The sequence below is a fragment of the Mastigoproctus giganteus genome, chromosome 2, assembly GCF_048544385.1.
Source record: "Mastigoproctus giganteus isolate SK-2022 chromosome 2, ASM4854438v1, whole genome shotgun sequence".
NCBI lineage: Eukaryota > Metazoa > Arthropoda > Arachnida > Uropygi > Thelyphonidae > Mastigoproctus > Mastigoproctus giganteus.
The window spans coordinates 26,109,320-26,122,210 of NC_143576.1; the positions used below are offsets into that span (position 1 = coordinate 26,109,320).

General features: G+C 37.2%; 1 protein-coding gene across 3 annotated transcripts in view; it reads left to right on the forward strand.

Annotated features, from left to right (window-relative positions):
- Rbcn-3A (rabconnectin-3 alpha) overlaps positions 1-12,891 on the forward strand; it is a 980,796-nt gene that overhangs the window by 503,219 nt on the left and 464,686 nt on the right. For all 3 annotated transcript variants that reach the window (XR_016547873.1, XM_090388469.1, XM_090388476.1), the window contains exon 30: positions 6,707-6,981. Coding sequence is in view for 2 of the 3 variants with exons in the window: in XM_090388469.1 (XP_090244595.1) it covers positions 6,707-6,981 (275 nt within the window). In the remaining variant the exon portion in view is untranslated. The remainder of the gene's footprint in view (positions 1-6,706; positions 6,982-12,891) is intronic.

The following is a 12,891-nucleotide window of genomic DNA, read 5'->3' on the forward strand; positions in this document are numbered from 1 at the left end:
GAACAAAGGGGTACTCATACCAAGAAAGGCTTAAGTTCTGCAAATTGCCGCATCTGGATGGTAGACACCTTCGAGGTGATCTGATTGAGGTGTATAAGGCCTTAAATGGCCTTAACTTGAATGGGTTGTGCAAGCTGAATGCTGATGGGATCATTCTTCTTCCTCAGATTAAGAACCTGCGGGGGCATAGATTCAAATTGAGGAAAGACAGTAAAGAATGGATGTATTAGTATTAGTAATGGCTGCATGGTGCAAGAAAGCCTATGGCTTATGCTGCACCAGCCAAAAAAAAAAAATCTGAACAAAACAATGATAAAACAAAAAAAAAATAAATAATAATAATTAATAAAAAAAAGGAAATTAAACCTATCATCCTATGTGCTTCACTTACCCGAAGGTACTATCCAGAAGACCTTTGAATTTCCCCAAACTGTCAGCCTCTACCACCCATGAAGGCAACTTATTCCAGTAATTTATAACTCGCTGGCTAAATTAAAACTTCCTGCAGGCTAATCTAAACATTCCCCCCCCACCGTAACTTGAATTTATATCCTCTAGTTCTCGCATCATTTATAATCTTGAAAATTTCGTCCTCATTCATTTTACTGATGCCTCTCAGAGCCTTAAACACCTCAATCAAATCTCCTCTAAGGTGTCTAGTTTCCAAACTCTGCAACCCACATATTCGAAGTCTTTCTTCATAAGGACGCCTTTTGCCGATCTCACCAGGTGAGTTACCCGTCTTTGCACCCTTTCAAGAAGCTCGATGTCTTTCTTTAGGTGTGGTCTAACAAAAGCTTTATATAACGGGATTATCACGTCCCTATCTCTACTTGCAAAAGTTCGATAGATCATCGATAGGACACCATGGGCCTTCCTTGCAACCTGTTTATAATGCTCAGAGAATTTCATGTCTGACCGTATCGTAACACCCAAGTCCCTTTCCTCCAGTACTTGGTTTAGTTGAACTCCACCAAGTGAATAAGTTATTTTGGGATTACTGTTTCCCAGGTGTAATACCTTACACTCTGTTGGATTAAAGCATAGCTGCCATTTTGGTGACCATTCCTGAAGTCTATCTAGGTCTCTCTGAAGAAGCTCAGCTTGACAGTGATCATTAACTACTCTACCAATTTTAACATCATCTGCAAATTTAGACATCACGCACTCTATCCCTTCATCGATGTCGTTTATGAAAATTAAAAACAACAGTGGTTCTAATACTGATCCTTGGGGAAACCCCACTTCTTACATCAACCCGATCGGAGGAATAGCCATTTATCACAACCCTCTGCCTCCTGCCCTGAAGCCATCCTTTTATCCATCTAAGGATTTTCCCAGTGATTCCAACCTGTTCCAGCTTATAAAGCAACCGCTCATGTGGGACTGAGTCAAAAGCTTTGCTGAAATCTAAATAAACAATGTCGAAATTATTCCCTAAATCCAGCTCGTGAGTGACCCTTTCGAAATAGCAAACCAGATTTGTTTAACATGATTTTCCCTCTTTACAAAACCATGCTGAGTATTCTTGAGAATTTCAGTTCGATCCAAATGATCTTGAATTACACCCTTGATCATTGCCTCCATGATTTTCCCTACTACTGAGGTCAGACTGACGGATCGATAATTTCCAACTTCACTTTTAGAGCCACCCTTATATATGGGAGATACATTTGCACTTTTCCAATCCAAGGGAATCTCCCCAGAGTCCAATGATGCTTGCATAATTAGCCTCAATGGTTCAATGCACTCACTTGCCGCCTCCCTTAAGATTATGGGATATATTCCATCTACTTCAGGAGCCTTACTGGTCTGTAGGCTCGAAAGTTTTTTCATTAAATAATCTTTCAAAATTTCAATATCATTAATTACATATTTTTTAACTTCGCTCCCACAATTTCCTATTGCCACAAAAGGTTTTTCATTTGTAAATATCGATGCAAAATAACTGTTGAGTTCATCTGCAATGGCAGCTGGTGTATTTAATACTATCCCCTTTCCCTTACGTAAAGGTCTGATCTGGTTTGTCCTGCTCTTCTTGGCATTTATATATGTGAAGAATTCTTTATCCCCCCTCTTTGCTCTGTTTGCTAGTGATTTCTCATAAACCGCCTTTGCCTGTCGAACCTTTTCTGTGGCTCTATTACAGATCATCTTGTAGCTGTTATAGGCTTCAGTACTTTTTATTGCTCTGTAACCTTTCCATGCCACCTTTTTCTGCTCAAGTAATGTGGAACTTCACTATTCATCCAACTTGGAACCCTCCTCGTGGAGTATTTTTTTAATGGTATATATGCATTCAAGGCATCTGTGATTAATGTTTTAAAAGCGTACCACATTTCAAATGTATTCATTTTCTGCACGATATCTACCCAGTTAATAGAGGCCATGTAGTACCTTAAGGCATCGTAATTTCCTTTTCTGAAATTAAAACCCATTCCTTTGCCTTTTACTTCTGCTACCTCTCTCGTCATCATCCATCGTAGGACTCCGTGATCACTTCCTGCTACTGCTTCCTCTACTGTCAGCCCTGTTATGTCATCTGATTCATGGGTGATGATGATGAGGTCTAGGATATTCTTTTCTCTAATACTTTCCCTGACATGTTGATACAAATAAGTCATCTAGTTGATTTAAAAATTTTGTTCCCCATGTCGAGTTTCCTTCCCATTTACTCCAATCAATTAGAGGCAAATTGAAATCACCCGTAATAAGACATTGACGCTTACTTGCCCATTCCATTTGCATGTAGAGGCTTTTGTCATAATCTTCACAATCACCTGGTCTGTAGATTACTCCTACTCACATACCTTTCCAACCATCTCACACCATACAGACTCTATACTAGAATGCGAAATGTCTGAATCCGGGTAAGCTATCGTTGCACTCAGGCTGCTTCTGATAAGAAGCATAACCCCACCACCCCTTTTATCTACCCTATCTTTCCTAAATACATTATACAAGCCGTACTTAAACTCATCATCCCCAATTTCCGGGTGGCACCACGTCTCTGTAAGCCCTATTATGTCCGCGTTACTTGTTTTAACCAGCAGTTCGAATTCGCTCATTTTATTGACGAAACTTCTAACGTTACTGTATAAACAATTAAGATTTACAGTTCTTGTATATTTAACAACCCTAACACAACCCTTGAAGTTTTTTAGGCTCTCTTCCTTGATATTAGCTACCCGTTCACGTGAAACGTTTCTGCCCCCAGAACATCTAGATAATACGTGCAGTTGGGGTAGCAGATAAGAACTCTTAAGGTATGTGCAAGAGTTACTTTGACCAATATTATCAGATAAACGCATGTCAGTATTATCCACATCCCCCCCTAGCTAGCAGTTTCCCTGAACCTTTAAGGTATCCTCAATAATACTGGCAAAAACTTTTGCACCACCTTTGTTTAAGTGTATCCCATCTCTACAAAACAAATTCCTTCTACCTACAAGTGTGGTCCATGCTGATAGAAATTTCCCCCCTAAAACCTTGCAGATTCCTTTAAGTCTTGAGTTAATCCACAAGGCTCTTAACATATAATCCCTCCTATCGTGTATGGGCAGAATTGCAGACTCTTAGACATTATGGCCTAGCTCGCGACATTTCCTCAGTATGGTCCTGTATTTTTCCAACAAATCGAATCGTCAGATCGTGTAAGTTTAATATCATTAGTCTCCACATGAATGATAATATTCTCTTTACCCCCTTTAAAATCTGACAATGTGTTGGTGACATCATCAATAGTTGCTCCTGGCAGACATACCCTGGTTCTACTCCACCTATCCTTATAACAAAAAATATTCCCCATTTCCCTGACAATGGAGTCTCCTAATAAAACAATGTCCTTTTTAACCAGAGTAGTTTGCACTTGGTTTTTCTGTTTTGAGGCTCAAATCGGGTGTGCATCACTTGGTAGATTGCTGAAGTCTTGAGTCCCTGATGAGCTCCAAGATGCATTATTCTCGAGGGCAAGCACCCGTTTTTTCAGGGACTCAAATTGTTCCATCAGTGCACCAAATTGTAATTTAAGATCGGTGCACTTCTTACATCGATCACAAAGAAAAGAACCCCCAGGTGATGTAGGATTAGTCACCAGGTCGATCTTGGAAAACATTCCACAGGTTCCACAATGGATTAAATCGTGACTCACCCGTAAATTGCCATCGGCTATTTCCACGTGAGTCACGATACCCTGTGACGTGTTTAAGGCAGATCTAGTAACTACCATTATAAAATTAAATAAATATCAATGAAAGTTAACTTTAAAAAATTATATCTATAATATTATTAAAATCAAACTGTTACAGGAAAACCTATAACAAAATAATCCAACAAATGTCTAAATAAATCAAATATTTAAAAGCACTATCCAAAAGTAAACCACTTAACTGAGGAGCCCTGACTAAGCGCGTCCGCTCATCTCGAATGCCAACACCAGAAAAAATTGTGCCGAAGTTTGCCTTTAGCCAAGGGTGGTTGATTGGTGGAACAGACTTCCACCTTTTGTTGTGGAAGTTGATAGCCTAAATAAATTTAAGGCTGAGCTGGACAAGTTTGGAATGAATGGAGGGGTGAAATGGGAGGGGGGGTTGGTTTTTTTTCGGGTGATGCTGCATAATCTTGCTTTCTTGCATCATATGTTTCTGCTAATGCTAATAACATAGAGCTTCTTATTGAATCCATCAACTACAAAGATTACCAATGGTAGATTTGCAGTGACTTAAAGTTATTGCCATTTTGTTATGAATGCAACAGGTAAACACACAATTTTGCTATTTTCTTTGTGAGTGGGACAGTATAGCATGGACTTTTTATTACATAAGGAAAGGCTGACCTTCAATGCAATCACTCAAACTAGGGAGGAAAAAATGTCCATTACAGTCCACAAGTTGAGCCAAGCAAAATCCTGGTACCTGCCCTAAACATAAAATTTGGACTTATAAAAAAATTTGTTAAGACCCTGGATCATGATGGACCAACTTTCAAATACCTCAAAGAAAAATTTCCAAGACTTAGTGAGGCTGAAATAAAGGAAGAAGTGTTCATTGGTAACAAATATGGGATCATTTCAAACACTTTGACCAGATCATCCATGGTCACGATAAAGTGGCCCAGTATGCGTTGAAACTTGTATCAAGTTTGAAAGAATACTGGGCTTTTTGGGAACAACAAAGCAGATGACTGTAAACACCTTGTGAGAAACCTGTCATCATTCCATAAATTAGGCTACATGTCATTAAAAATACACTTTCTTCACTCCCATTTGGATTTTTTTCCTAGACAGCTGTGAGATGTTAAGTAATGAGCATGCTGAGAGTTCCTTCATGACATTTCAGTGATGAGGAAGTGATACCAAGGCAAATGGAACTCTATTGATTGACTGTGATACCCCCAGATGCAGGGTACAAATTATAGGCGAAGAAGAAGCATAAAATGTAAATCAAGTGTTTTTATGTATGTTCCTGATCAAAATGATTTAATATTTTTTTCAGTAACTAAAAATGTATTAATTCTTATTATTTTAAACTGTTTTGTAAAGTTTTTATAATATAACATGTTTTTAGTATAAGATATATTAAAATAGTATGGCGGATATTCTTTATTTATCCTGATTTAGGCCTATGTAACATATTTTGTATAATATAAGACATAGCAGGTATTTTCAAACTTGAGCAAAATAATTTTGTTAATACTGATTTCCATACATGCAAAACAATACAGAAAAAAGGTGTTCATCAAAGAAACAAAAAAATATATATATATATTGAAAATTTGTTGACCACTTACCTATGGTGATTGCCTTCAAATAGTAAAGTATATTTTGAATTTTACAAAATCTGCCATATTGATGAATAAATACAGGTGTTACAATGACTGAGAATAACCCTCAAAGTTGGCATATCTGAATATGATCTGAAAAAATTTCTGGCGAAAGATTGTGCCTGTAATTTTGAATTTTTTCAATTGCAGATGTTAAATATAACAGAATGTAATTGCACATATATATAGGAGTTATTGCACTGCATAGGATTTACAAGGAATAGTTTTGAAATCATTTATGAAAGGTTAGAAAGCAAACTAAGACCATTTTGTTTCTTCTGTACTTCATAATTGAATTTCTCACCCTTATAGGGCATTACATTTGTAAAATAAATCCAGTCTAAAAAGGAAAAAATATATAAAGCAATAATTCAGAATGTCTCATTTCTTGAAGAACTGCAAGATCTTATTGGAGCATGGTTACACTTTCATTCCCATGGCAGTAGAACTGGAGGTCATCCTGAAAGTTTTAAACACACACGAAAACACACATAGAACTGTGTGCTTATTCAGAAGTCATCAGAAATTCACTTAATGAGACCACTCATTAACTATTTGGTGGTATACTTTGAAACAGTCATAGCAGTGTCATGTATCATAAACAAATAACTGAATAGCTTTTCAGTGAAATTATTTGTTTAAAAATAGTGATTTTCACATGAGAAATTTATTAAATTTTGGGTATTAAGATGAAGGCATTACTTATGGCAGTTACAATTTTGTTAGCCCCCAAATGTTAGATTGTCCCTTGATTTTCCGATGTATTTCTTTAGCCATGTAGTTTTTTGCTGTAGTAAAAATTTATATTTTTTTATTTGAAATGTTTATGTATGCTTATGTAGTTATAAACTTCAATTTTAATTTGTTTTAAAATATTCAATTTCAGATTCACTTGATGATTGTGGATTGCGATATCTGTTGAATATTCGTCATTTTACTTATCTACTCCGCTGTTTGCCAATCGTTCAGCGAGCCCAACTTCAAAATCAGGGATTAGGCTCTCATTGTTTGGTTTGGGCTTTCCATTCAGAAACTCAGGAAGAGCTATTGCAAATTGTTCCTTGTATCCAGAGAGGCAATCCTCGATGGAGTGAGCTGCGTGAACTGGGTGTTGGCTGGTGGATTCGTAACAATAATATTCTGCGTCGTTTAATTGAAAAAGTGGGTGGTTTTTTTTTTTTCCCTCCTTAAATGAAATTATGTAAATATGAAAAATATTAAATAACAACATAAGTTATAATTTTTTTATTTATATTTTAAGTTTTGTATAACTTCTACATACAAATTTAATTGTTAATACTGTGTTGAAAGAACCATCAAAATATATACTATACACATTTCACACTTTTTGGTGCCTTACATAAAAAGTGTGTGTGTGCGTGTGTGTGTGTGCGCGCATAGATATAAGCAGTTAACCATCCTAGGGTTAATATCTCTTTCGACGCACCCAGCATTGTCTTCTGCTTTAATCCATTCCACGCTCATAATTTTTAATATTGGCAACTGTCATCACCTCTTCTGTACATCTCCACCTCACTGTCAGATTTATCAAAACCACCAAATATTATTCATTTGCTTCCAGACAAACTTTTATATTCATCTAATGCATATTCTTCTCTCACACAAGTCTTATCAGTTTAACTGACATCCATCTACGTCTAAACCCTAAACAGTTGGTTGTGTATAAAACTTAGTACCTTCTACAATTACTTCCTTGCATGCTTCCCATGCAGAATTTCCAGCTAGTAACATCATCATTTAGTTGCAGTGATAGAATTTAAAAACTGTATGAGACCATTGTAGTCACTGAAATAAAAACCCTCCCCTTTATCTTTGACAGTAGTTATGTCTTTAAGTAGACTTCACATCAGTTCACTGCAATCACTACCACCTAGTGGTTCCTTTAACTAGAGGTTCCTGCTACACAAAGCAATACTGCTGATAGACATTTCCTCCTATATCTCTATGGAATCTTAATTTGGTCCCACTTGGGCTATGGATCACAAGCTTTTTTTTATTTATTTTTTTATGAAAATCCCAAGCATGTGAGGTACAAGAAGCTATAGTACTTAATACCGTGCATGGATTGAATGTTGAGAAGATAAAAGAAAATACTGTTGACATTACACTTGAATTTCTGTAGATTGCAATTTTCAGGAAATACAAATGAAGGGAGGTTGTTCCAGAGAATAGAAGTTGAAAGAATAAATGAGGAAGAAGAAAATTTGGTTATGTGAGTTCGAAGTTGCACTAAAAGGATGCTGAATGGTTGCAGCACGTGTTTGGATTGGTTTTAAAGTGAGAATGGGAATTATAGAAGCAATTCAGAAGAATAGCTTCCATAGACATATTTATAGAAAAGACTTGCAGCAGAAACAGAACGTCTGTTAGACAGGGAGTGGAGAGACTTCGTTAGAGATGGGTAATTATTTAACCTAACTGCCCTCTCTTGAATGGAATCTGGAAGCTTGAGAGAGGATTTGGGGGCCTCGGTCCCAATGTGAGAACAATATCACAACATAGGGAAAATTTGCAGTTTGTACAGAGCAAGCAGCTGTTTAGAAGAAAAAGTAATGCCAGGAGCAAAAGAGAAAACCAGTTTTTTTGATGCAGAGGAAGCAATATTTGTGATATGCTTATGCTAAGAAAGATTAGAAGTAAAGTTAAAATTTAGTACAGATATGCAATCTTCTCTAGAAATCTGAGTGTCATCAAAGATAAGAATAGGAGCAGAAGAATCTTTTTTGCAAGGTTGTAGGACAGGACTGAGTTTTAGAAGGATTGAAATCAACTAAGTTATCTTTGCTCCACTGGAGAATTAACTGGAGATCAGAATTTAGGGAATTGGCTGTGGATATTCAAGAAGTTGAAGCTGTTTGTGCAGAGCAAGGTTTCTCAAACTGGATGGTGGAATGCAATGTGCTGTTAGCAGCAAAACTGTGGACAGGATTTCTGGTCAATGGAAGAGAGTCATTAATATACAAGATGAAAACGGTGGAAGAAAATTGAACCTTGGGAAACATTACAGGTGACTACAGTGATCTCATGGGTAGAAATAACCCCAGAGAAACATACCAACTATGTGTTACTACACTTAGTGTCCTAGAAAATGAAAAAGATCTGGGAGTAATTGTGAAGTTAGATATAAAGCAGTGCAGACGGGCTGCCAGAACAGGTCATAGGGTATTGTCAATGATATACTGGAATTTTACTAGTAGGGAAAAGGAAGTGATTATCCTTTTGTATAAGGCAATGGTCAGGCCACACCTTGAGTACTGTACAGGTCTGGAGGTTTCATTTTAGAAGTAGATTTGCTTGAGCATGTACAGAGAAGGGCAACAAGATTGTTGAGCGGAACGAAGGGGTCCTCTTACCAAGAAAGGTTTCTGTAAATTGCAGCAGCTGGAGACTAGGCACCTGCGACGGGATCTGATTGAGGTGTATAAGGCTTTGAATGGGTTGAGCATGCTGAATTCTGATGGAATTCTACCGCTTGCTCAGATTATGAACCAGAGGGGGCATAAATTCAGATTGAGGAGAGACAGTTGTAGAATAGATGTGTGAAAATTTGCATTTAGCCAGTTGGTAGTTGATTGCTGGAACAAACTTCCATCTGTTGTTGTGGAAGTTGATAGCTTAAATAAATTCAAGGAGGAACTGGACAAAGGTTTTTTTTTTTTTTTTTTTTTGGCTGATACTACATGAGCTCATACACTTGCTTTCTTGTATCACATGCCACTACTACTACTACATGCATTTATGGAGCAGTTAAAAGACAAAGGGCTGTCTACCATCACCTTCAATGAGCGGTCCAAGGAAAAACTGGATACCCAATTGCAAAAAACAGTTGCCAAACCATAAAATAGAAGCCGATCTAGAAGATCTTTATGCCAAACATAATCAAAAGCCTTTGAAATGTCAAGAGCAGCTGCTTGAGCTTCACCAAACTTTTCCATTGAATTTTTCCACAGTTGGGTAACATAAGCCATTGTATTACCAGTGGATCAACTTTGATGGAATCCATATTGGCAATCATCAATCAGATTGAAGGATAGTTTAGGAGTTGGCAGTTAATAGATTTATCTATTACTTTAGCAAGAGTAGAAGTAAATGCAATGAGACGTTAATTGGATTGGAGGGATTTATCAACTTTTTTGGAATTGGCTGGATATGAGAAAATTTCCATGCAGAAGGGAAATCACCAGCTGAAAAAGAAAGTTTAAAAAGGCAACACAGAATAGGAGGAAGCAAAATGAGCCTGGAGTCTTGGGTGCAAGCCAGTTATGATGTGCAAAATTCTTATCTTGAACCTTAGTACATTTATTGGAAAACTGAGGTTTAGATAAAGGACGAGATTTTAAGGTGGATTGTGGAATAAAGAATTTCATCACTATAAGAATAATTTCTCTGACACGATCTGAGAAAACGTTTATATCAGATTTTAAACAGTAATCTGAACAAAGAAAAGAAGAAAACAAATCTCACAGATCATCCCATTTTGTAATCTGGAATGCTAAACAACACAAGGTTCAGACTGATCTTGAGAGAAAAGTTCCATTGGAGAAGAGACCATCACCAAGTTATGATGAGATGGGACCTAGAGGACCACTCATCTCAACTGTGTACTTAGAAAGGTTATTTGTGAGAAAAGAGTGTTGGCTGTGTGGTGAGGATTTGTCTTGTATTCTGGTAGGTAAATGAACAGTCTGTGTGAGGTCATTAGTAATTTTAAGAGCTTCAGCATCTCGATCAGCTGGAGTTGTGAACATTAAAACCACCAAGGAAAATTGCCTCACTGTTGGAAAAGTTGGACTGCAAAAAGAAAAGTTTCAAAGCGAGGAAGTTAGAGTTTCATTCTTTAACTAAAAGAGTAAAAGACTCCACTAATAATTGGGAACCAAGTGATTAGTGGAGTTGGGAGAACAATAGAGCAATGGATGAACTTGACAGAATGCAGTAAAGAGATTATAAGCAGAGAAGATCAAAAGAGATTTCAAATTACTGTCTCTGATGGAATATCAGATTGGACATGCACATCTATGATTCAGCTCTGACACAGTTCGATTTATGAAGGAAAAGTTCACTATCATGTCTATCCAGCATAGTACTCTTAGGATAGCTGTGGATACCTTTAGAACATCTCCTGTCCACTGCTAGTACATTGAGGCAAATTATTCCCACCACCACCACTCTGCACTTAATGAGAAAATCTTTACTATCCTACCATACAGCAAAAATTAACAGTATTCCATCTTATCCTAGTTGGGAGTACCTGTTTAACTTTCAATATGACATGCTATACTGCAATAGACCTAATGAAAACTGCCCAGCATATCTTCAATTGGAAAAGCTCACGCACAGTTAGGACGTTAACTTCCAACTAATACTTTCAAGACACTACTACTACTCCTGACCTTCCTGGACTTGATTCTCATCTCTGTGTGACAATTTTTGTGTAAGATAGGGAAAATTTTCCCTATCAACATCAACTTTCTGCAGTTACATAGTAATAGGAATAGTAATGGAGGCATGTGATGCAAGAAAGCAAACATATGAGCATATGTAGCATCAGCCAAAAAAAAAAAAAAAACAATTTCACACAACCATTCCCTCTAAAACTTTGTCCAGTTCCTCCTTGAACTTATTTAAGTGATCAACTTCCACATTGACAAATGGAAGTTTGTTCCAGCAATTAACCACTTGCTGGCTAAAGGCAAATTTACACACATCTTTTCTACAACTGTCTTTCCTCATTTTTAATTTATGCCCCCTGAGGTTTGTAATCTGAGCAAGCAGATGAATCCCATCAGAATTTAGCATGCTCAACCCATTCAAAACCTTTGAATGGGTTGAGCAGCCTCTGCAATTTTCAGAACTTAAGCCCTTCTTGGTAAGAGGTGAGGGGATCCCTTTGTTCTCCTCACTAATCTTGTTGCCCTTCTCTGTACACGCTCAAGCAACTCTACATCCTTCTTGAAATGAGGCCTCCAGACCTGTATACAGTACTCTAGGTGTGGCCTGACCATTGCCTTATACAAAGGGATAATCACCTCCTTTTCCCTACTAGTAAAATTGCTGTATATCATTGACAATGCCCCATGACTTGCTCTGGCAGCCTCTCTGCATTGCTCAGAAAACTTCATATCTGACTGCACAATTACTCCCAGATCTTTTTCATTTTCTACCACCCTAAGTGTAGTACCACACAGTTGGTATGTTTCTCTGAGGTTACTTCTACCCATATGCAGTACTTTGCATTTGTCAGTGTTAAACTTCTGGGTAGGATAACATTTAGAGCTGCCTACATAGCTATGACCTGCACATGTCTGCACCAGGCAGAAGATTAGGTAGTAACAGGTGCTCTCCCAGAAATCTTGATGATCATATGCTAACTCTCATGCGAGAATGGGAATAATACCCCCACCATTAATTAACAGTATTGTTCACAACATGAGGAATCTTTTTTTCATGCCTGTTTCTAGTCACAGAAGTTGTGTGCCTTATTAGCATCGATTGTCCATGCGTATCTGTCTTTCTGTGGATTGTGTGTCATTTTTGGCTGCTTGTATAACTACACACTGGAAATAAAAAGCTCCACTCCATAGGAAGTGGTATATTGCTATCTGTTTTAAAATCATGCCATTCATCAAGATGGAAATAGCTTCAGTTTGCACATATTAACTGTAAAGAAACTAAATTTGGTGGGAAATGCGTCAACTTAATTTCCTAGGAAACTTAGTTTGGTAGGAAATTCAGCTCACCATGATTTGCTTCAGTATTGTTTCACTATACACTTCAAATAAAAAGCTCAGTTTCATTGGGAGAGGAATATTGCTAAATAACAATATTCCTTTACCTGTGGAATGGGATTGTTTATCTGAAGTGAGTAGTGCAATACAAAGGCAACTAATGAATACCTCTAAATTGAGATTGATGCATTTTGTCATCAACCTGATTGCTCACAGCTTTTTCTAAACTGAGATATTTTCATATTTATGCAGTAGTTTTACTTTTTATGTGTTCATAAAAATTTTTAAAAATTACTGTCGTGCTGTGGGATGTTTGCTTGTT